General features: G+C 43.7%; 1 protein-coding gene across 1 annotated transcript in view; it reads right to left on the reverse strand.

Moving 5' to 3' along the window:
- fto (FTO alpha-ketoglutarate dependent dioxygenase) overlaps nucleotides 1-25,681 on the reverse strand; it is a gene marked incomplete at its 5' end in the record, with an annotated part of 134,824 nt that overhangs the window by 48,550 nt on the left and 60,593 nt on the right. The window contains 1 exon segment of the mRNA XM_080497360.1: nucleotides 24,997-25,121. Within this exon segment, the coding sequence (XP_080353486.1) occupies nucleotides 24,997-25,121 (125 nt within the window).

Raw genomic sequence — 25,681 nt, forward strand, 5'->3', positions numbered from 1 at the left:
TTCCCCTTCTTTCTGTCTCTCTTTCACACAAAATGAGCTTGTTTCGCCCGAAGCCATTCGAGTGCTGTGAAAGACAAGCACGTATCCCCAACCCTCTAACTCTGACACAAGGTTTACTGACATCAACAAGCATTACCAAGGAATTCTTTCCATATATCTGAACACTGTAAAGATGAGCAGTTAAAAACACTGATGACGCCATGCCTTAACTTGCACCGGCCGCCGTAATGAATATGAGGCAGTCTCACCTGTGTTTTCATGTTAATCACCGTGGACGTTTCGGCCGGACTTGCCTATTCACATGACTGAGGTGACAGCAAAGTCAAGGGGTGACTGGGTTTGGGGTCAGGGGTGCCGGGTGCAGACTCGTCCTAAGTTCAGAGCTTCTTGCTCCAGGGGACGTGCCATCAAAGAAAGAAGGCCACCCTGTTCAGAGCAGCGCCGGCAGCCTCGGGGGTCCAACTAGTGACAGCTCCCATGTCACATCCAGGCCTGTGGAACACAGGTAATGTGCCCCGAGGGCCTGCTGAGAGATAAAAACTCATTGGGACACCTGCGTCTGAAGCTGTAATTTGTCTTCTCTCATGTTCAAGGTGTTTTATGAGAACAAGAGGACAAGGTGAAACAGCGAACAAAACAAGCAGGCCCACATACACCTTCCGGAAATCCTCCCTCTTTGTCTCTGCTAACTGCTTCAAGCTCGTGGCCAAGTAAGCTAAAACACACGTGGAAAGTTGTTTGGCATGCTTTTCGTGAAAGAAGTAAACACTGTTTGGGTTTTTTCGATAACTTCTGTCAACTCTATTTTCAGGCAAGACAAAAATAGTCATTGGATGAAGTTTGAACGACTCCAACAAGCAGGGAAACATAAGTAAAAGTCAGAAAGTTTACTGGAAGTACTTTTTGTTGTTGTCTAAGTAAGTGGGTGTGTGCATGTGTATGTGTGTGAGTATGGCTGGGGGTGACTGGTGATCCCTGCCTCTTCCTGTATATCTTATGCTAGGGTATTAGTGAGGGTCCCTCCCAGAGGCAGTGACTACACAGGCTCTTCTGAGAAGGCGCTCATCAATGCCCCTGCTTTCAAAGGCAGCTTTAGCCAGTGCCATTCAAAGCAATCAGCCCAGTCAGGGTCTGCCCATCCAGCCCAAATCCCTTCATGGCTATCAGAAGAACTCTGAGCTGGGCCTGCTGGGGGCATGGCAGGGATGGGGGTGGGATTTGCTCATAAGGGATTGTGAAAAGACCGTGACACACGCTTATTCATGCCCCAATAACCCCCAACAAAATACATATACTGTTGGTGAAATAAATAATTAAAATGATAGGAGTTAAGAGATACCCTGCTACGGCTGAAGTAAGTAATGGAGCCCATCTTGCATATTGCACATATTTTCTTCACACAGGCGAATATGAAAACGAGCACTCACACACGTGCAGGCAGACAAGCAGCTATACACCCCTGTGGATGACTCAACTGTCTACAATTGTAGATGCCATAGGACAGTCGGGAAGCTTGTCATGGCACAGGATAACTGCCAAAGATGGGATGATTGTTGGGACAGCCATGCCTATGTCTGTATCAAATTTGGGATTTAATCTAGCTGTTGATAATGCGTGGACTGACTGAGAGGTCAGCAGAATTTCATTAAGACTCTCAAATGTGGGCTCATGTGTGCAGTACGCAGAATTTCAGAAAAGTTATGTTGACAAAAAAAAATAGGGCATTTTTAAAATGTTAAACTTTGAACGCTGTTCGCAAAAACTGCCCTGTTCAGTGACTCCCAACTCGGCTGTTTTGACAACAACCATCCAAAACACAATCAAAGTTTGCCGGGTACCTTTGAGAAGACTGTTGTGTAAACAAGGCTTTAAAAGGCCTGATAACTCAACAAGTGATCGGACTAAGCATTTGTGTTACTTCGCTATCTCCAACACTCAGTATTTGAAAATGGAAAATCTATGGTATTTGGGTAGAACACTATTGTCAGCTGCCAATGGTGGTTGAGCAGACCGCATGGCAGCCGTCCCCATTGGTGAGTGAGTGTGAGTGAATGGCTGAATGGCAATCAGTGTACAGCACATGGAGACTTCTGAAGCAGAGAAAAATACGCTCTATACGTGAAGTCATACTTCCATCAGCACATCATTGGCACCTCATCAGCTATCATCAGCCATCGCAGGAAATGCTTGAAGGGTTGCGTGAATGGAAATGTACTGTTTGCACAGAAACAGGGTACGCTGGTTTCCTCCCACTGTCCAAAAATATGCATGTGAGGTTAATTGGTGTTGTGAAATTGCGCAAATGTGTGACAGTGAGTGTGCATGGTCGTCTATCTCTTTGAATTAGCCCGGCCTCTGTCCATAGTTTGATGGAATTGACTCCATCCCCCACAACCCAAAACAGGATAAAGAAGTACTAAAGATGGATGGATGAATGGAAGGAAGCTTAAGCACTGGTTCTCAAATTGTGGTATGTGTATCATCCGTAGAATACAAGTTCTGTTCAGTAGTAGGAAAGAAGCTGTTATGAAAAATGCCTGATATTATGAAAATAGTACAAAACTAAATATAGATGTTTTGTATAAATGAAATAAGTATTATATTCCCTCCTACTTGGCCAGTGCTGCTCTATCTGGTTCATGCACATACATGATCAATTCTGAGTATTGAGAGAATTTGGTAAAAATGATGTACTTTATATCCAAGGTGATCATAATGATGTGTAGCTGGACAGAAAAAGGTTCAGCAGTCTGTCATTGGTGTATAACCCACATCAAATCCGAAAACAAGAGTAATTCAAGGCAACCAATATTTCTTAGTTTTGTTCCAGCACACCCAACATGTGCATTTACTAAATCACTGTACGTTTTACTCATGGTGCTCAGTGTGGCAATCTTTTTCCTAAGAACATGCCACAGTAGTTTTATAATCTATGAGGTCAAGTTTTCAAGTTTGTAAGTTAAATTTAAAAAAAAAAAAAAAAAAAGGCAGCAATGGAAATATTTTGTTTCAAGTTGGCTCAGACCATAATTTTAAGCAAAGGTCTAAATATGGTGGCAGCTGGGATCTTTTCTAGAATTTCTAATCTAGTATTTGATGTGTGTGAAAGAAAACTTGCCCGCGCTATATTTCACTGTGGACGACTGGGTTGGATTACGTGTGTATGTGTGGAAGGGGTTCACATGGAATAACAATGGGCAGAATTTAAACAACAAAAGATGCCTCAGAAGTATGTCAAAGTGCCCTCATATCTCCACAGCGAGGGCGGAGAGGGGACGGAGTGCTGAGAAAGGGTCAGACAATTTTAGAGGGTGTCTTGTTTTCTATCTCCACTGAAGGTCCAGTGGTTGTCTCTGGGCAGTTGCAGCAAAATACATAACAAAAGCTCTTCTTGAAATGCTGAGCCAATCAAAACAGGCATCAGGAACTAGATGCCATAAATATGAGCTATTTGAAGTTTGAGGTTTTCTCAGATCAAACAAGCTCATTTACTTTTCAAGTAAGGTTTATGTCATTTCCCCTTAAATAAAACCCAAAGTAAAAGTACATTGAAAAAAAACAAAAAACTGAAATTTATTTCACAACACAATTGTTTAGTTTTTGAAACCAGATCTTGAAGGGTTTCAAAAATATTCGGAAACAAAAAACAGACGGACTGACATAAACAGATACAGCAGAGCAAAAAACAAAATCTAAGGGGTTTGACTTCGGTGAATGAATTATTGTAAGCCTCAGTATGGATATGTGAAATTATGCCATCGACATACAATATTATTGTCAACAATCAATCTTCATTTCAACCCAGTGCGAATACCTAAAGCCAATGTAACTTGAGGACAAATCACTTGTTTTGAAGAAGAAGTCAAGTTATGAAATTGATACTACCGGGTAAGTGGTTAAATGAGTTGAGAGTTCAGTAAGCAGTTTTAGATTTGCGTCAAACCATCTTTACAGAGACGAAAAGAACACAACATTGTCTACTCGAGAACAAATATATTCCAACATAAAGCATATCACTACATAGATTCCAGCAATCATGGAGTTGAGTGATACAAACCGCAGCTTCCGAGAGTTGATCAACTCATATGCACCTTTCTGTAAATGACAGTCTGACACTAGTACTGCCATTATTATCCTTGCAACCGAGTTCCCTCTCCAGGCCTTGATGATCTGTGACGGCCGTGGCTCTACTTTCACCTCTGCTGGGCACAAGAGAGGTGTAGCACTGTACCACGTACGCTCTTGCTGCGATGAATCATAATGTATAAACAGAGCAAAAGAACAGAGGGCAACGTGACCTCAAACAGGATGAGGGACGAGGGGGGAATGTGCACAGGCAGGATGGAGGTTATCGGCACAAATTTCAAAAACAACTATGAGCAAAGGAGTCGTTGTAGTAGGGAGGAATCGACATTCACCTACTGAGAGTTGAAAGCACTAAGACTTTCAAGCCTGGGACGGTGAAGATATTACGAAGGTAAAGGGCCAATTGAGCTGCCAAGCTATCATGCCCTGGCACTTAATCAAAGGGATTAAAGCCTGGGATGCCGAACCCACAGGTTATTATTCAGGAAGCATACCAAGTAGTTATCAAAAACACCAAAGTTCAAAGCTGTTCAATTTTCCTATATTAGAAATGTTTTGGTCAGAGCCCTCGGGCATCTTTCTAAATAAAAGAACTGGATGAGAAAGGTTTCTGCATGCTTGCTTGGAAGGCAGGACAAGTGGGCAGGTACTTGTACTTCAGGCTTGAGTCCATCTGTTCTAATGAAATTTGATCAGTCACACTCAGACACACAGCAGATCCTCATCTGAATGTGCATCACAAACAGGGTGTTTATTACAATTAATCCAAACGGGTTGTGGGTATTACTGTCTCTTAAACAACTGAATTGTGGCCGTTATTGTTAATGTTTATTAACTGTGTTTATTAATTCAATCTTTATTAAGCATGATTATTAGCATCTCCAGCTCAATGTATTCGGTCACTATTTGTAACCTAATATCAGTGACTAAATCAATCATTATTGTGAAGCCTGACATAATTAAGCAAATACTGTTTTTTTTTGTTTTTTTTCAACTGTGTTGTATAAACACAACCTGGAGCATCAGGTCGGTGAGACGAGTCTGTCCAGGTCTCTGGCCAAGCTGTGCACGTGCACAATACATGAAGGTCCCATGTTATGTATTTTTGTGAAATTACCTTTGACTGTTATAACTGGGTTAGCATAAGGTCAGTGGTTTGAAGCTTAATCTGAGGAGTTTGGAAGTGAAAGCATGTGACAAATCCCATGATTCATCAAAAGTTGCCGCAGCAGTCTATGTGAAGTACTGCGGCCTTCAGTGGCCCCGCACAGCTCAAACTAAACTTGAACTGCATGCCCCACAAAATAACAGTCAGGTTTCATGGGCTGGAGGCTCAATTAGGACTTTAAACTTGTAACGCTAAAAACAAAACAAAAAAAACGTCTCCGCACAGTATCAGCGGTGTTGCGCTAAGATCACGCAAAACATATAATGGTGGAAATAGTATGCTTTCACGAGCCAAAGAAATATTAGAACAGACAATATGTTGTTGCATATGGAGAAATACTAAAACTGGCTCAGTTTCTATAAACATAACAAATTGTCAGGGTTGCGTACCAGACACGTTTTCTTGAGTCGTACACAGACGTTGGTTTGTCAACAATAAAGCCATAACTGCAGCCGTCTCATGGGACATAAAAACACGCGCGGGACGAGTCCCAACTGCAACTGTAAGTTACACTGTCAGGTTTGAGCATCTATAAACACAGTTCCTGCATTTCTTTGAGATGATGGCCAAAGCTAAAGTGCAACTGCTTAACTCAATGTAAAATAATATTTACACATTCTATCCCATGCAGGCCCTGTTATGATGAAATCATCCTGGTCGCATATTTAGCATGTTCATTACCGAAGTCCCTGACCTGCCAAGGATCCCGGTATGGCTTCAATAGACAGCCCCATCTGTCTGACGTTAGGCCCATTGGAAACAGATGGACCTTTAATTGTATTTTTGTCCAAATTGCAAAATAGCTACTTGGGAAAGAAGCTGGAATAACATACAAACAACAGCAACTACGATAACAACTGCGTCTGGAATGAAAGGAGTACAGTAAGAGATCAAAAACATAAGGCATACAAATTCAACTCCACTCTTTGAAAGAGGATCCCGCCCAGCATTACTGGCCCAGTATTGATTTACTCAGCAATTTGGTGTATCTCTCCACACGCCAGAGCCACAATCTTTGTTGAGCAGGAGGTCCGGGCAAATAGCGCTCATCAGGTTTTTCCAAAAACATGAAAGATTGATACCTTGCTTCTCCGCAGACAAAAGAATAATTAAGGAAGGGTTGAAATTGGTGTTTGGAGAAAGAAGCACTGAAACCAAACACCAGGTGAGTGTTAGTTTAATAAACCATGATGAGAAAACGTTGCAGAAAGGGCACTCGTGTGATGGAAAATGTGGATCTTGTAAAAATGTCCTGTTTTATACAGAACACTTCCTCCTAAAAGAACGAAAGCTAAGAATTTGAGCACGAGAAGAAAAATAGGTGAAAATCAAACAAAAATCCCAAAAACCTTCAAAATAAATTTTTGTTGACTTGTTTCATAAATGTCTTTAAGTTTTAGACATGAAAACGAAAAGGACGGACACACACACACACACACACACACACACACACACACACACACACACACACACACACACACACACACACACACACACACACACACACACACACACACACACACACACACACACACACACACTGACACTGACACTGACACACACACACTTTTTTTTCCAGTCCAAATCACATCAAGGTATAAACAGTGAGCCCAGAGCACATCTCCTATTCTTTTTCAAAGTAAGTCCTGCTGTTCCATTTCAAATACCTTGGGGTTATGGGTCATAATGCTGCTTTCCAGCTTCTGAACACGTTTATTCAGGCATCCTACTGTAAATAGGGGGAGATTCAACATCAAATATCTCTATTCCCCATGCTGGCCCTTTCGTCTGTTCGCAGTGGATGTGTGCTTTTGGCTAACAAAGTAATGGTTTCTCCTCTTCTCTAACCAGACTCGGAATACCAAGTGGCAATATAATTGAGGCAAGAGTTGAATACAGTTTTTTTTGTCTGTTGCAATGCGTTAGAGAAGGCCCCAAACAGGAATAGGTACCAAATCAATCAAGGTGGCAAAATAACCAAATCCTAAAGACAACATAAAGTCAATATATGTCAAGAAATTAAATTAGTGTTAGCTTATGTTATGGCTCAAAGCTGCTAGGCCATTAAAAGGGTAATAAACGTGTTATAAAGCTCTTACAAGCCCCTAAGGCCATTAAGCGCTGAGCTGCAGAGCTGTTTACGAGATTGTTTATTACAGGCTAGGCTTATCATCATTTACCACGCAGAAGTGGATAAAACAAACTCGATAAATAGCTGATTCACTGGTGCTAAGCCAAGCCAAACAAGGCTGCTAAAACAAGAAAATGGCTGCTATATCATGAAAGCAGTATGAATTGTCACAAATGCGCCCAGTGGCAAGGTGAGCGAGAGGATGAGAAGAGGAGCAGAGGCGGCAAGGGGAGAGAGGAGGGCAAGGTGACTAGCAGGTGGCTTCATATCGTCTCGATCCACCACATATGTCCCGTCCACTGCCGAGCTGACAGGCAGGGACACAATGTGTTGACCTGAGGGCCTGTTAGAGACCTGCAAGTGGATAAATATAGAGCAGTGGGAGAGCAGAGGTGTCTTAAATGACATATCTAATGATGCTCATCCCAGGCAGTCTATTCCCCGAGTCCAGGAGAAAAGAAAAAAAAAGGCTCATGAGGACACAACTGCTGTGTGCAGAAAAAATCCACAGCTCCAACAACTTGTTTCTCAAAAGTAAACACTGATAGCAACCGAATTGTGTCTTTTATTGTATCTTCCATGTCCTTCGACCAACACCCTCTCGCAGACACACAATAAAAACATAAACAGTCCTAGGCCTCATTTGGATTTGCAGTCATTGGGGGAGATTCATATTAAGCCTTTGCAGCTGTGTGTGTTCCATTTGCATATGAGAAAACTGTTTCAAAAGGCTTGTCTATAATGCATAAGACCCTTTTAGGCTGTGTTTACTGCAACACTCTATTCCTCCCACTGACAATCCATGCACGGGCTTGCATCATTTTGTGAGACATGCCAGTTTTGAATTATTCAGTCACTCATCTCTGCCACAGAGCCACATTTAACAAACACACATGCACATTCACATATGAAAAGACAAGAGTGGTCTACAAGGATACTACAACGGCACCTCGGTCGGCCCCTTCGGAGAGGTGGGAATCCTATTACCGAGCCGTCAGACCCTGTCTGGACTCTGCCCCCCCCCCGTGCTGGAGCCCCCTTTGTTAGCGAGGGATACGATGTACACTACCAGTCCATTTACAGGCTGCCTGTGCCGTGTACTTTAATGGGGCCCTGGGCCTTGAGTGTCATGAGCACAAGAAAACACAGTTAAATTTTCCTTCACGAGAGCATAAAATAAGCACCTCCACTGTACCAGGCCCATGCATAATTCACTGCCGGTGATGTGTGTCTTAAACGCTACTGAAATATACATGGCGGCATATGCAAATCTGGCAGTCCGCTCACATGCTGGAGTTGCTAAACAGACAACAAGAGAATAGCATGCCACGTAGAAAGCCCCTTGTGGACACAGAGGCTATGTAGTACAGTGTGTAACTCTATGGGTGCGTGTTGAGCGGGGTGTCAGCTGCACATACTACTGCAGGTCTTCGATGTGGAGAGAAAAGCGACGACGCTCGCTCTACCCCTTCTATGTCCTGTCAAGAATTAAATGCTTCAATCATGTACAGGCTGACATGGAAAAGCCCAGCAGTGACATCTGTGAAGCTCCCTCTGTGTCACGTGTGGGGCCTTATCACTTAAACATAGGCAAAATAAAATCCATACTTTGTCAGAGGAGGCCTGCGTGGAGCGGAGGTTAAGCAGACAGAATAGAAATGTCTTTTAGGGTAAACAAATAATGTTAAAATCACAAACAAATTAGATGGGGATTGAACTTTTAGGACCACACAGTCTAAAATAATCCATTTGCGTTAGACGTTAGAATATATCTGTATTTCTTTTGAGAGACAGCATCTAGTGGTCATAAGAGGATTTACAGCTCTCCTCTGTGTGCGTGTGTGTGTGTGTGTGTGTGTGTGTGTGTGTGTGTGTGTGTGTGTGTGTGTGTGTGTGTGTGTGTGTGTGTGTGTGGGTGTGTGTGTGTGTGGGTGTGTGTGTGTTGTCTTTAAGACGAGAAGTTGATGAGGGAGCAGACCAGGGGTGTCAGATTTTATAAATGAGGGAGGAAACGTCTTTATCCCTGCGCCCCCCCCCCAAAAAAAAAAACCCACCACCAATCTCCTTACCAATCCCTCCCAGTGTGTGACGAGTTGGTGTGTGTGTGTGTGTGTGTGTGTGTGTGTGTGTGTGTGTGTGTGTTGTTTGGAGCAGCCACTGGTTCAGTCCGATTCCCAGCAGTGCATCTTTAACAGGGCCTTCCCGCCGGGCAGCCAGCCTGTCTTCCACCCCGCCCCGCCCCTCTGATGGGACAGCAGCCCAGCTGACACCCCCACAGCTCTGCCAACACAACCCTTGTCGTTCGACCTACAATCTGCTGCCCTGATCCTGTCGCGCGAAGGGTGGGGGAGTGATTAAAAAAAAGCAGGAGGAGAGCAAAGACAATATAAAAAAAAAAAAAAAGATCTAAACTCAGGTGAGCCACGCAGAGACGGTAAAAGTCATGAACATGCTTACATACGCATGTAAAAATCTGCTCTGCACTTGGAATTGCAAGTTAGCCATGCCGAACTTGTCAAAACATGCAAGCAGAAAAGATTATGTACACAACAAATGATCATTTATTAAAAAAACTGAACAAAAGCAGTATCTTAGGATGAGAATAGGATGAGAATGCCACTTTAACTTGATGATCACAGCTTTGGTTACAGGCATGACTACAAATACACTTTTTTAAAAAAAAAATCCAAATTGCTCTCAGCAGCAGTTAAAAGGACATCCTCGCTCTATGATCGCTCACACGCACACTAAAACCGCAATTTATGCACATGCTGAAGTGCAAAGACAACTAAAAGGTATGCGGGCTACATTTGTTCCTGCCATCAAATATGTACAGTAAATTTGGCCCACGGTACAAACGTGCAGCTGCCAAAGCTGCGGTGTCACTGGTGTTCACTGGTGTCGAACAGTGTGTTAACAGGATGTGTAATGCGGTGTGCCGGTCCTGTGCTGCAGCCAGGCAGCCGGGGCCGGGGTGGCAGCGGCACTGCAGTCTACAGTAGGGGTGGTTATCATGAAGCAGTTATGTAGCTGCTCTGCTGGGCCAGTCTAATTACAGGAGAACAGCGTGCACCAGTCTGGGCCTCCAAATGGCACCATATGTTTTCCCAGACTAACCGGCTGAATAAATGCCATTTAACCATTCAGGATGCACTGTGCTCCGTGTCTGGGAATCAGTCACTCGCACTCATATAAACCCATTCACACCAACTCACCCCCCCCCCCCCCCATGCCTGAAACACCCTACCACCCACCTCTGCCATATAAAACTCAGCTGTCTGTGATTTACCCTGCTCACCCCACCATGAATACTCGCACTGCTTCCTGTCCAGTTTAACCATTTACAAATTGTATTGAGAACGAATCCGTGTCTCCTTTTAAACCCGCTGATCGTGCTGTGGCCAGGTTAGCTAACTGAACAGGTTCCAGTTAATCAGAAACAGGATTCGAAAAAAAATATTCAGCAGTAGTTTAAGGGTGCGGTCAGGTGCAAAGGAAACTTATGAGGTTTTTACCAGAGGGAGGCAAATGAAATTCTTTACAGAGGTAGATGACACTGTTAAAGTACTACGTAAACCTGTTAAATTCTGAGAAAAGCACAATTTGAGTAAAATTTTAAATATGTTGCTACTGGTCGGTGTATTTCAGGCATTACCCATGGATGTAGGTTCCATCCTTGTTCTCCTGTCACACAATTGAGATTCAGTAGGTACGTTTCTCTATTGTCAAATTATCCTGTCAGATTACTTCATTGAAATGATCTTTGACATTAGTTTAGATAAGTTGACTTTGCTCGTCTGTCCAGCCGAGGCAAGGGAACAGCATGAACTGATAATAGGCGAAACTTCTTCCAAAACAAAAGACCAAATCCAAGTTGATCAAGCTAGCAACTTACATTGTTTGATGTAATAATTATTGAAGAAAATACGAACTAAATAAATAAGCTCGTAAGACACTGAAAATGCAACTTTAAAAAAAAAAAAGGCTGCTACTGCGCATGCGTGCTTCTGTGGTAAACAGTTCTTCTGTACATGTGTGAACAGATCGACAATGACGACCTAAAGAGCTGCATGACTAAAAGTCCATTTTCTTCTGGAATTTGGTCATTTTATAGGGTCAGCCATAATAGGAATTTAACTTTGTCATCTGTCCATACAACTGTCTGTGTACTCGCCATTGTTAATGTATATAGTATATTTGTTCTATGCACACGTGTGGTTTACTACAAAAACAGCCAAAAGTGCCACAGAGAGTGAGAGAGAGAGCAGTTATTGAAACTGGAACCTGGGAAATAAAAGAATAAAACCATGCCTGCACAGGGAGAACATGCAATCTTGCACAGACGCCAAGCATTTTCGCTATGTGGAGTTGTGATAATCACGACTCCTCCATGTGCCCTACTTTTATTTGTTACTCGGAATAGATTTCTTCTCTTGTTGCATCTTTTACAACACGTCGCAAGATGCTGATTTATTATAGGCAGAAATATAATTTAATAAGGTAACAACAGAAGCTTTATTTTTCTTTTTTTGATTCGGCTTTGATTCAAACAAGCAAGCCTTTTCCCCACCAACACTCACTGGCAAAATTGCAATCACAGCGTCACTGATAACGAGAACGTAATTCTTTGTGGTGGCAAAAAGCTGACAACATTTGTATCATGACCTCTTTTTTTTGGGGGGGGGGCTCCATGTATCATCACAAGATAGACCTATCACACATCATCAGTTTGTTAATGAGAACAGCCTAGACAGAGGAGCTCACAGATGCCTATCGAGGGCAGAAAACAAAAAGAGAATGTAAGTAAATATGGACTGTAATTAGTATGACAAGGTTGAAAAAACAGATAACACGCCGCGGCAACCCGAAGGCCCACGCTTTCACGCGAGTACGTGCACATGTACGCCTGCGCGTGCGCGGCGCGCACACACTCGCTCCACTGTACGCCCCCGTGCACGCTGAGAGGGAATCAAACGTTTTAATCAGCTTGCTACAGCACATAATGAGGATCCACTAAGCCCCAGCTATCAGCTGCCATCGGCCACTTAGTTGTGCCTTCAAAGAGCTGATTTTTCACTTCTTCTACAACAAGCTTAACACAGAAGCTATCGAGGGTGCACACAGTCTGAGCGAGTGCAGTAAAACAGTAAAAAAAAAAAAAAAAGTAAGTGATGTTCCAGCAAGTGATATATATGCAGCAGTGCAAAGAAGTAATTATGTGGAAGTGGACAAGACAGTGCAGCCTCTGGGAGAAATGTGTGGGAGCTGCATGCACCCTATTTGTCACCACTGTGATTTACAGCCTGGAAATACTAAAGAAACGCCGTCGTTTCAGATGAAGATCACATCAAAGTGTGGATACACCACAGCCCATAAATCTGACAATACATCCAACGACCCTAAATACCTCACGTAACCTGCCTGATGCTACGCTCGGCTGCCCTAACAGATACTGAATCAGATCAACCTTTTGCCAGGAGAACATGCACACACACACACACACACACACCTCGAGATGAAGCAGCAGCAGCAGCGCACCTGGCCAGGCCACACCTGCAACATAGCGCAGGGCAATCACATGAATCAGTCAAGTCAGTTACAAGCACACTAGTTTCCACACAACTGTGGGCTCGTTTGAATTCTTACACAACTATCCAGGTGTGTGTGTGTGTGCGTGCATGAGGCATAGGTGTACATGGTGAGATGCAGAAAAAGTATGCAGGTGGGCTCCTTGTTGCGGTTTCTGGCCTCCTGACATCGCTGTGACCTCTGCGAGGAGGACACACAGCTTCAGCCCTCCAGCTGGAGGACTGATGACCCGAGGCCTGAACTAACTGGGAGACTTGTCCTCCTGTCCTTGTCTCCTTCCTGCTGGAGTGTGTCCTGATCGGGGGACACGCAGAGCCGGGTCAGGCCGCCGCGAGCCTTCAACTCTACTGAAGTTGTCTTTCAAATCACTTCTAAAAAGTCACAATTCAATGGTTTGATCTTTTATTAAGTGAAAAAACATTAAAACTGTGTACATATAGACATGGATATTTACACCTGAGGATATTTTCTTTTTGTGTGCCTTTATTACACTTATGTAGATGTGCAGTGAATGCTAATACCACTATTATTTATCCAAGGTTAGAAAAGAAAGACTGTTTTAGAAAGCCTTATTTAAGTGCATTTAATCAAAGTTAAGCCATTTGACAATACAAAAGACCATTTGACGATATACAATAAATTGTATTCATGTTAGCTGAAAATGTGTGACTATATCAGTTTAAATAAAAGGCACGAACACAGTAAACAATGTTTCATATGTTTGACTGAAATAAAACCGCAAACAAATTAGATGATAGGCTTACTTAATAGACAGTAAATACATAGTGGTATTAAAGGTCATATAAGTGACAGTCTTGCACTTTGCAACATATGAAAAACTCTTTGAACCCCAAGCAAAGTACGAGTTGAAAGAGAGCATCTTAAATATGGAGATGCTGTCCCATCTGCACCAGGGGTTGCCATACATGTCAGACCTAAAGCAAACTTGAGCTCTGTTGTAGCATCCGGTGCAGCCTGCTGTAAAATAAATGATGCTGTTAGCTGCAGTCTCGCAGGTGAAATGTGCTGCTGCTACAATTATTCTAATGCCAGCATGCCAGAATGCCAGTGCTACCAAATGCTGCTGTCAACCCAGGGGTTTAATTAGTTTGGCACGTGTGCCACTTATAATCACCTGCCATTACCAGTTCTGGCTGCATCTGCTTACACGTCTGTCAGTGCCGGCCAGCCCATGTGTGTGTGTGTGTGTGTGTGTGTGTGTGTGTGTGTGTGTGTGTGTGTGTGTGTGTGTGTGTGTGTGTGTGTGTGTGTGTGTGTGTGTGTGTGTGGATAGTGGGTTTGGGAGTGTGTTTTGGCAACAAGAACGCAGGCCTGAAGACACAAAGAGTTCAGTGAGACCAGTTCTCCACAAATGCTTCTGTATTTATGTACACGAATGTAGGAGGGGGCAAAGAAAATAACCAAACACAGGTGTGCTGACTTTCAGTTGGTTATTAAACAGGTTTATTAAGTACCTGTCAAATGAAATGAGGACAGTTTTATTAGAGGTACACGCTTGTCAGTGGTCCATCTGTACGGATGTATTGTGAAAACAGGAGGGAGCAGGGCTTGGTAGTGTCAAACTGCATTGTGAATAGAGCTACACCTCAGGCTGAATACATCACATTGTGATTTCATGAGAACTGGAAAAGGGAGGAAGGAGGAGGGGAGAAAAAAAAAAAAAAAACTTCAGGGCGGCGAGTGAATCTCGACCCAAAACAGGAGAAATAGAAGTTAAAAGTGAATCGTTCACTCCCCCTGGCGTAGCAGTGCCTTCCTCTAGGGCTGGAGGAGGAGGAGGAGGAGGAACAGGAGGAGAAGAGGAGCCCCCTGGCTCTCCAAATCATGTGACCGCCAAGCACAATATCTGAGGGATGGACCTCGGGCTGTGTGTTTAGCAGTTCATGTGTGTTGATGCGTATGTGTGTAAACGTGGCATAAATTTGCGTGTGATGCATGTGTTTGTACAGCAGAGCACATTTTCACTCAAAGACTGGGTTCCTCAGATTCACCTATGTCTGCTGCGACACAATAGCTCTAACTCTCCCTATTATTTCCAGAAAGTTCCCATTTAGCGGGAAACTAAAGCCCCAATATTGTGCCGCCTGGAAAACATCTGTTGGGGACTTGTGTGGCTACACTAATTACAAATATCTGCAGTAATCCGGCGCCGATAAGAGAGTCATTACTCCACTAGACATTTATCACTATGGGATTGATGACCCATTTCAGAGGCAGCCTTTGTATGGGGAAGTGAAATCGCTGATATCCCTTTTATCCTACATCGCAGCTGAAGCCATCCATTCGTCAGGAGGCAAGCTAGTTAGAATTGTAATTAACAGCTATGGACTTTGGCCCTAATAGAATTTTAGCTGGAAACTGTGAATTGACTGCGGGATGAAGAGAAGATTTTCACAGATTTTCTTTCTTTTTTTTTTTTCATTTCTTACTAATGGCCACTTTGAGTGGCTGTCTGAGCAGAAGCGGCGCTCCACATTGTGTCGGGAAAGTGCCACAGCGGCTCTCTCCAAATGCAGAATTATAGTACATTTGTAAATATGTGAGCGTAACATTTAGAGATGTGCATACACAGGCACGGCGCTCACAATGAAATAATCCGTCACAGACATAAATTCACAGCTAAGACATAAAGAATGCTCTCCTCTGTTCAGATACATAAATTATGGATTCCCTCTCATTTTTAACATTTTTTTTATTCTGGATCCCACATGCACGGCCGCCCGTTTACACACGCTGAGAGAGTGGAGCAGCAGATGATCACAGTAGGTAGGGACTAAAGGTCTGGCCACCTGCCGGCCACGTCCCGTCTCTGTAGCTGTAATGAACAGAGACAGCTTGGGGACCGCCCTGCGAGTTTGTCCCCCCACCACACTCCCCTTCCTCCTAGCCTCCCTGCTTCGGGGCAGAGCTGGGGGCCCTGGGGTGACAGGAACGCCAGAGATGTTCCGCACACTGACAGGCAGGTCTTACCTGGCCAACCTGCTGTACACATTGGCCCGGCGACGAACAAGCACGAACGAACGCGGGGACACACAAAGGCGTGCGTGCATGTGCGCCCCCGTACCTGTTCACATGTGTTCGGGCTTACACACACACACGCACACACACACGCACGCACGCACGCACGCGCACGTGCACACATGCTGACCCGGTGTAATTCCTCCAGCAACCGGATAGTGACAGGAGCAGCTGCGGCCGCTACGGCAGACAGATGAAATTTTCATAACTATCTCCTCCAACTTCCATCCTCACCTTCAGGATAATTTATGACCTGCCTGCCAGCCTTGAAGAGACAATATGCTTGCTATGAAATGAAGTGTTCCAGCAGTGTAGGTTATAATTAACAGAGAAGGGGAGAAAGATGTGTGTGTGTATAAATGGAGTGGGGAGGGGGATGGATGGGTGAAGGTGTGTGTGCGTGTGTGTGTGTGTGTGTGTGTGTGTGTGTGTGTGTGTGTGTGTGTGTGTGTGTGTGTGTGTGTGTGTGTGTGTGTGTGTGTCAGGGGGAGAGTTGGCTGCCCAAGTGGGTTGATTATGTGAAATGTGGAGGCAAAAAAGGATGGAGCATGTGGTGTACATGCATGTATAATGTACACGTGCACGTGTTTGAACACCACATACTGTACACTGCTGCATTTGCTTTTGTGTCATCGACTTGAAGACCATACACGGAATTCTGAAACTTTATAAGCATCTGGTCCGCAGACTGTGTGCATGTTTACTGAGGCCTACACTTCCCATCATACTCCGTCATGGCTGCAGCACTTGTGCTCATTAATTCACTGCAACATTTATACAGCACAGAAGTCTTCTCCAACTTCACACGAGAAAGTCATCCAAATGAGAACAAACTGGAATGAGATGACATGAACTTTAAAGACAGTGGTTCTGTCGTCCCTTAATGCTACGTTATTCTTATTTGTTTCCCATGCCCGCCACACACACCCTCGCCCCATCATGCTCCATCAGCTCTCTGGGATGTTGGGTTTGACCAGAAAGAATGTCCTGGTTTTCCTAACTACCAGTAAAACAGGCCCAAACCATCTCCACACCCCCTCCCACCACGTTACCACAGTGTCTTTTCCAAACGCAAATCTTGTTTCCATATTAAAAAAAAATAAAAAAAGGCAGCATTTAATGGGCAACTGTCTCAGCAACAAGTGCGTTTAAATGACTGTGGGACTTTTAATGACATTTTCAACTCTCTCCTTCTCCCTTTCTGTGCCACATGTCATTGCCAAACTCTTTACTGTGAAAAGGATAATTATGAAATGGCTGTTTCCATTAAAACCTGTAAATAGTTTAATGCACTTGTGATTCCAGTGGAGGATAAGCCGAGGATTTCAACTGAAGGAAAGTGTGTGAGTGGGATAACAATTCCTGCCAGTTGCGAGCATTGAGTCCACACAGCTAACCACAGAACGAGAGAAAGCATGTAGCCGAAGGCTAATTACTGACTTTTTTGAGAGTCAGGCAAGATAGAGGTAAGTGCATATTTACATTTGAAGAACGTGTTTGTACAGTAAGTAGAAGGTAAAGAAATAGATTCATCAGTCATTTTGTTCAAAGGGCATTCCAGTTCAAATAAGACATACGCTCATGTTCTTTCCAAGTCTGGGAACGAACTGGGACGAGAGGACGATTGTGACGGCAACGGCAGCTGTGAGGTTCCGCTAAGGTCGGGGCATGTCATGCATAACTGACTGATTGCTTAACAGGGGTGGGTGCACGAGACAAGAATTCATAATTTACAATCAGGCACACACAAACACACACCTCACAAACACCCAGGCCACAGGCAATCTAGCTGCACGAACTTAACCAGTCTAAGGGACCACACAGACATGTTTTAGATAAAGACAGACAAATTAGACGACAGCGTCTAAGGCTAACCACTGCGCTTGCACTAATTACAGGCTGGCCAGTGATGAAAGAGGCAGATGACATGTCCTTATTTGTTTTCTCCCTCAGTGCCCCAAACCAAGTAAACACAACCATGTACATGACGGCAAAAGTAGGCAGTACAAAGAAAAAGACAAAGAAAACAGAGATAGACAACATGGTTTTGGGTTGGGAGTTCCACCCACCGCACACAGGTGTTTGCCCACAACTGCATTGAATAAACCCCTTGAGGTAAAGAGAAACAAAGACTGCAGCCAGAAAAAAAACAAAAAAACTTTTCACTGCTAATTCATTATGAAAACAGACCAAGGAGTCAGACCTGTCTGTTCTGCTTGCAAAACAGTTGTGGGGTTGATGAGATAGGCAAATATGGGGCTGCTATCTGGGAAATCTTAACCCGTCACCTTGACTTGCAACTAACATCACACAAGCATTGTTGACAACATGTCCAGGCCGACCCGAGCACTCCCACAAAGAAGTTAGTTCGGAGTCCATCTAAAACATTGGTAATTTAACTTTCTAATTGACTGCTTGAAATCAACTTCTTTTGACTCTCTTGGTTTCTAAAAAGGTGTTAATATGTTTCTTGCAGGATGCAGAATGCTGTTTAATAGTAAATGGTATATTTATTTTCAGTTCATTTCACAATTTATAACTTGGTTGAATATGTTTTTTTTTAAGATCTTGTCAATCACAAAACAAAATGTAAAAAAATGGACATTGACTTTCATTGGTACACAGAAAGGTTTGTTCATTTGTGGATGTGGGAGGGACACAGGCACTGCAATGCATGTTTTCTTCTTTCTTCTAACATTTCTTGAAAATCCAATTGAGGATAGTTTATTTGGGTGCTATCTTTTTTTTTTTGTTTTGTTTTGTTTTTACCTTGGTGGTCTCAGCAGGTCATTGCAACTTACACTGTAGACTTAACAAATTATTTACTCCAAGCCCTCCCTGCTGAAACCGGGATTTGGACCCACATCCCTCACAATCAAGGTCAAGACTTGACCTGGTATGTCACAATGAGCTGTCTATAATATCTAAAACCTCGAGATATAATTAGCTTTTCAGCATTTCGTTGGGTTTGTGGAAGGAGAAAAGCTTGTGCAGCGATCTTGTAACCTGCCATTAGATATAATTACCCAGTTAGCTTAAGGTGAGTGTGCTTGTATTTTGGCTGTGTGGGCAGTAAATGGCCAAGCGGTGTGCTACGATTCGAGGAGGATTTATTTGACTGAAGGTCCTGTTGAATTCTAGATCCAAGCCTTCCTGACAGGTAAAGAGAATTGCTCAACACCGAGAAGACCTCATCTTCACAGGCATGTTTTTCTTTTTTTTTTCTAAACTAATCCAGGTTGTTAGCGATCATTCACATTACATCGAGGTTCTGCAGCAGCTTATTGTATTCACCAGTGGATGTCTGAAACTTGGCTTGACCAGCAGGAAGGAAATCAACACCTATCATTTTGGATTCTCCTGCTCGATAATTATACGTGACTCCACATAATGAAAGGGAAGTCTATGAATGACACTTTGTGTTCATGTTAAAAGTTTCCTCACAGTCTTTAGAAAAGGTGACAGATGAACAGAACATGACTTTGAAAGGAACGTATGGAGACTTGTTCCAAACCCTCAAGCATTTAAAAAGAGTGATTTGCACAATAGCAATCCCATGCAGTATGGTGACACCATTTCTCAGGCTTTAAGGAGGTCATTCTCTACATTAGACAAGGCTGTGATGTGTCCATCTTTATTGTGGAGACACCACTGACAATGTTTCCAACTCCCATCTGGGACACAGGGTACTCCATTGTCTCCCCGCTCCCTCTCCCGCCCCGGAGCAGGAATCAGGGCGGGGTCTGTCAGCGACAACAAAAGGAAATGTCACCACTCCTGGAAAAGAAACGCCAGCCGACGAAGATCTCTCTCCTTCCTTTTTCTGAGTCACTATGCATCTCCACAGGGGTGCAACTGGTAGCTGACAACACCGCCGGGGTCATCCTCGGCTGGGCACAGCTTCAACCTCGGCCTCTCTAGTCCCCCACTGGCCCCCGGTGACCCCGAGTTTTGATGACAGACTGGACCTTTTGTGTGACAGCGGCCTGTCCAGGTGAGGACAAGAGAGGATGACAATGGCAGGAAACATAAAGCCAATGGAGGCTGGGAGACACCCCTATGGGGTCAAGGGTCAGACTGGACAGCTGAGTGATGAGCGCAGCTGCGGACACGTGGACCTCCTTCTCTATCCCTTGGTTCTGCTTGCCATGTCAGCTGATGGCTCCTTTGTCTTAGGATAAAGACCTCACTGACTCTCAACACGTTCAAGAAAAGTCATCAACACAGGCAACAGATGTACAGCAACAGCGAATAGAGTGTACCGCTATTAGAGCGATACCCTAACTATCTGTGGGTTAACTCCCCGTTGTCCAAAGGTCAGTAGAAACGTCCACTGAAAATTGTGGCATCATTGAACATTTTTTTAATTATATGGTTACTGCTTTGAATTAGAATATTCAGTTCAAATCTAAACGCGAACCTATTCAGCGAACGCACATAGCAGGGGCTTAAACTGGTAAACAACATTTCATTAAAATTCGCTCACCACTCACTGCAGTTCGCATATAAACTTCTCAAAACCATAACACCTTGACCACTTGCAAATGCAGAGAACTCAAGATTTGCACCCGTAAAATAGTCAATACAGTTTATGGGTGAAATGTTGATATGGACATTTACTGAGGTCCACAGAAGAAGGTATACAACGGACAAGATTCACCAACATGTCACACATTGAGAACTTTCAGTCGAAACACAGTAAAATGTACTAACTTCTAGATATTGAAAACGTATTCATTGTACATTTCTTGACAATTGTACCATGAAACAATGCAAATAAATACAACCCAGTCATAAGAGGATGAAACAAAAAAGGTGAAATATTCAATTGTTACAAGACGACGCTTAGAGTATCTTATTGGACTAAGCTGTAGATCCTTTCTCTTGTTCTTACTTTCATCTTGGTAAAACTAAAATACCACTGATTTGCAGCAGTTGAAAGTCCTTTTCAATATCTAACTTGTTTCCATTTGCCATCTTTGTTTTCTTGTCTTTATAATCTGAAGAGGACAAGGTCTGTGGCACGAAGGAAAAGGACTATTTTAAACCTTGTAATGTATTACTAAACCAGTGACTTGAAACGGCACGGATTCACACATCCTGAGCAGTCCAACTGTTTCTGATGCCAAAGGTCAGCGGCTGCCTACTCTCCTACCGGCACACACTGAGAAGTGGGAGGACAGGGTTTGTCAAGTCAGGCACAAAATCCCGCTTTGGGTCATAAACACCTCTGCCTGTCTCCCCCTCCGCAGAGGTAAGTTTGGCTGGCACTCTGTTAATCTTTCACTATGGGCCCACTCGCTTTTACTCTGGCCCAGTGGAGAACAGAAGAGGGGAATGAAAGCGGGGTAGTAAAGGACAAGAGTGGATAAAAAAGCAGGAAGAAAAAGCCATAGAGAGGGCCAGATGGGCACCTTCACAGTCCATTTATCAAACCCAATGTGGCCCTCCCCTCCCCTCCCCGCTGCTCTCATGTCCTAAACCCCCATGTAATTCTGTAATGATTTTCATTATCATATAATGACCTTACAAAGCCTACAGCAGTTTGCATGGTCAGTACAAAACTCGCAGCTGTTCCCTTCAGTGTTTGCTCGCCGGCTGTGACAAAGCTTCTTTTTTTTTTTTTTGTTTGTTAGTTTGTTTGTTTTTTCTGCTGGCCGAAGCCGTGACCTCTAGGCTTCAGAAGGTCAGCATTCGGCTCCTTCATCTGGAGGGACCAAAGGTAGCCATACTGTAAACTAGCAGGTAAGGAGGATAGAAACTGTCTATTTTTAATAAGTGGGATCACTACCTGTAATTACATAGACATGAAACATGATCTATGAATTTTTAAAAGCCTAAAACCTCCCTTGTGCCACTGGGATGTACCATTTCCAAGTCTAATAGGGCCGTTCCCGGGAGGTTGTGTCGGCTCTTCAATCTGCACTCCTTGTGTGGCATGTAGAACTGCTCTGCTGCAGTACAGTTCACCCACCCACGTAATAATCCATCTATTTCCAGGGTACTCGCGGGGCATTTACCGAAGGGACGCAGAGGCAAGCATCTATCAAAGAATTCGCCATGTGCATCAGGAAAACCCAGTTACCAGAAAAGCTCATAAGAATAAAAAAGCTCTCATAACTTCGTTGGCTCAGAGTGAATGAATGGACCGCTTCCGTTAGCACGGTGAGCCGAAGCATCACTCACTCTGAGTGCCTATAAGTCACTCGTGAAGAACCGCTGGTCAACGGGTCCGTTTCCTCTCTCTTTTCTCTTGGCTGCTGCTAAAAAATGCCCTGGAGGTAGAAAATAGCAGCAAGTAGGACCAAGTTCCCGAGTGCAGCTTTAACTGGTGTTTAAGAAACAAAAAGTCAGTGAGAAACTTAATCAATCAGTGCGGTTGTTTATGTTTATGGGCCTCCAGCAGGAGTCATCAATCACACTTTTTTCTTTCCTTTTTCATCCTTTTGCAAGTATTATGTGCTGGAATGGAAACCATGGAAACAAAAGGCAGTATTATGATAAAAGCTTGCCTGTTGAATATTGCGTGGAAACCTAATTAGGACGCAAAATATATAAATATAAAAAAATTTAAAAAAAGCTGCAAAATGAATCAGCAAATTAATTTCAGTAGTCTTATTCTGGTGAGTGCTTTTATGAAAATAAATGATGGTAAGTGTACGTCTGCGGAGGTGAAGTAAATACCCAGAGAGAGCGTCGTATTCAGTGATATACAATATGTTTAATTCAAAACAATGGCCGTGCCTCTTGGCTAAAAGGAAATTAAACCGTTTCTTCCATCACCAAAAAAATCTACAAAAGCGATTCTTGACCCTTCATGAGATCTCGTATCCAGACCACTGCTATCCACTTAACATTGCACATGGCCATGTGTTTAGTTTTGCGCAAATGCTATCTGTTGACAGCCACTTGACAGAATGACCCCTGGCTTTTTTTGTAAGTGGGGGCCCTGGACGCTCGGGGTAGACATAAAATGTGTGTAAAAGGAAGATGAGGTATCGGGAGCAGCTGGAGTTCAAACGCATTGTGTGGGATGCTTGCCCTCCACCAGAGCTAATCTAATCAGTCTTTCACTGCTGATAGAGTAAACGTCTGTGTGCCCTGCCGACAAGGACTGAGCATTTCCTGTGCTGGGCTGAGATACCGGTTGTCAAGATCTTAGGGTGGGCTGAGCAAAGTCTAGAGTGGGACATGGTTAGTATAGGTGGTAACACTGCATTGTGGGTGGTGGTGGTGGTGGTGGTGGTGGAGGGTCAGTGCTGATGTTCGGCTGATGGAAGGGCTCGGGGGGGGGGGGGGGGGGGGTTGCAGCGAGATGGTTCCTAGCTTTCAGCACATGCAGCTGGAATGTGCTATCAGAGCAAGCCCTACATCAGAGCTGTGAGGCGCTGGGCGTCGACAAAGCAAACCAAGGTGTGTGGAAACAGCCTGTTTACAAGGCTCATCTGGACGGGACGGAGCTAAAGGTCAACTGGAGGGGACGACTTGAAACACTGGGGTGTCACCAAGAGACGAGGGCAACACCAGTGCAGGAAGTTAACACATTTTTCCAACAGAAATCATGTTGCAGGAATGTTTTAGTCTGTGGATTCGGCCTCGGGCACTTTAGCTTTTCTCCAGGATCTGGATCGTGTCTGGTCCACACAGTGTGTGAGACGCTGAGGTCAAAATGGTTGATGGAGACAATAAGCAGGGCACGCAGCGCAAGTGTGTACGTGAATGCCAGCGTCTGTGCTTGTGTCCTTGCTAGCGCAGAGGGGGGAGCGCGCCCCTGAAAATGAACAGTTAAAATAACACTGAGTTTCATGTGTGAGGCCCTTCTTTATCTGAATGAATGGCCAGTGTTCTTAATCCCTGTGCTCTCAGGCCCTTATCTGGAAGGAAGGAAGCAACTGGCCTTATCCAAGACACACGTGTCGCTCCGATAGCTGCCAGGCCTGAGAAGCTCAAACAGAAACCACAACACTGCATAGCTGAGAAGCACTTCAGAAGGACGCTGAATCAAAGCAAGAGCAATGTCATTGATCCTGATTATTTTTCTTTGATGACATGATCAGAGAATCAGTGACCTGTTATTGAAATGAGTGTATTTTTTGGCGCAACGTGTCAGTACCTCTTGTCTTTACGAGTGAACTCTGTCATGCTTATTTGTATCCTGAAACGTGAAGCAAACATATTCTGATCGTCCCCCTGGTGGCTCATTGCAGTACACAACAAGCACATCCATATTAGCGTGTCACAAACGAGCTAAACTGAAACTTAAAATACATCTCAAGAAACAGCTCCAAATAAACATCTTTGGTTTTCTTATGAGTTTGCTTTCAATTGAATGCCTACACAAATCATGGAAGATGATATGCATGATTTAGCAATACGGACGTATGTGCGGGATCTTCAATGGCATGTTTTTCCGATTGTTTTCTACCAACAGATTCTCCTTGCAGATCATGTTACCTGCACGTGTCTCCAGGGTTTTATAGAAGCACCATCTGTCTATATATGCAATCAATGACTTTACCTGATGTAGAAGCAGCAATTGTGGACCGTCGAAGTGAAATGATAAATATAATATTTTGTGCAAAAAGTTAGGGTAGGTTTTACGTCAATATGTAGAGATTATGAAAAAAACTGGACACTAAAAAAAAAAACAAGAATGAAATACTCAGTAGAATTAGTACTATTCAGCAGCTGGTTTCCTCAATAATGTCTCCATGTGAAACTTTTGCTTGAGTGTGTGTGTGTGTGTGTGTGTGTGTGTGTGTGTGTGTGTGTGTGTGTGTGTGTGTGTGTGTGTGTGTGTGTGTGTGTGTGTGTGTGTGTGTGTGTGTGTGTGTGTGTGTGTGTGTGTGTGTGTGAGACTCCGTTTCCAGTCTGAATACGAATTCTTACTTCGTAGAGTTTCTCCGTTTCCCTCGGATACAAGTGTGAAATGTATTTTCCGGAAGCCGACGGAAGGAACAAAGTTGGTGATACATTGTGTTACCTGTCTCTCCATGTCTGTCTTTGCTGGTGTCTGTCTGTCAAGGCAGACAGCAGAGTTTCTGCCATCTCCCTCCTCCCCTCCTCGGCTTGGCCTTCCTCCTCCACTGTAGCCAGGAAGAGCATCGTCTGAAAAAATAAATAGAAGCAGAAATGGAAAACAGGATCATTGGGTAGAAGGGAATATTAAATGAGGAGTAAAAGTTAAATAAAATCCTGACAGCTGGAAAATCATGCACTGAAAGAAAAAAAAAATCATCTGAACTTTTAATTCCAACCATTTATGTGGAAAAATGTTCTTCTCGAACAGTGGAGGACACTGATTAGTGAATTCTCATTACATCCAGCTTTGAGGCCCATCCAAACTGTCTGGCTCTGTTAAATCTTACCCTACACATTCAACAACACAGATCTGAGTGTAACGACTACCTGAAGCAATGTCCGCCATCCTTGAGCTTCTATCCTCAGTTTAAAAATCACACAGCTCTGAGCAAAGACTCAATTATTACATCCCAGGGACGGCTGCATACAGTAAGTCTAGTATAAAGTCAGTTTCACATCAGAGGACGGGCAAATTACACCCAATATTAGAGTGTGAGTCAATTAATCACGTCCTGCACAGCACAGTGTAATGTGTGAGTATCCCCCTGTTGAACATGAATTACAGGCCGGCTTAAAGTGTGACGTGG

Source organism: Blennius ocellaris (genome assembly GCF_963422515.1).
Source record: "Blennius ocellaris genome assembly, chromosome: 1".
NCBI classification, from domain to species: domain Eukaryota; kingdom Metazoa; phylum Chordata; class Actinopteri; order Blenniiformes; family Blenniidae; genus Blennius; species Blennius ocellaris.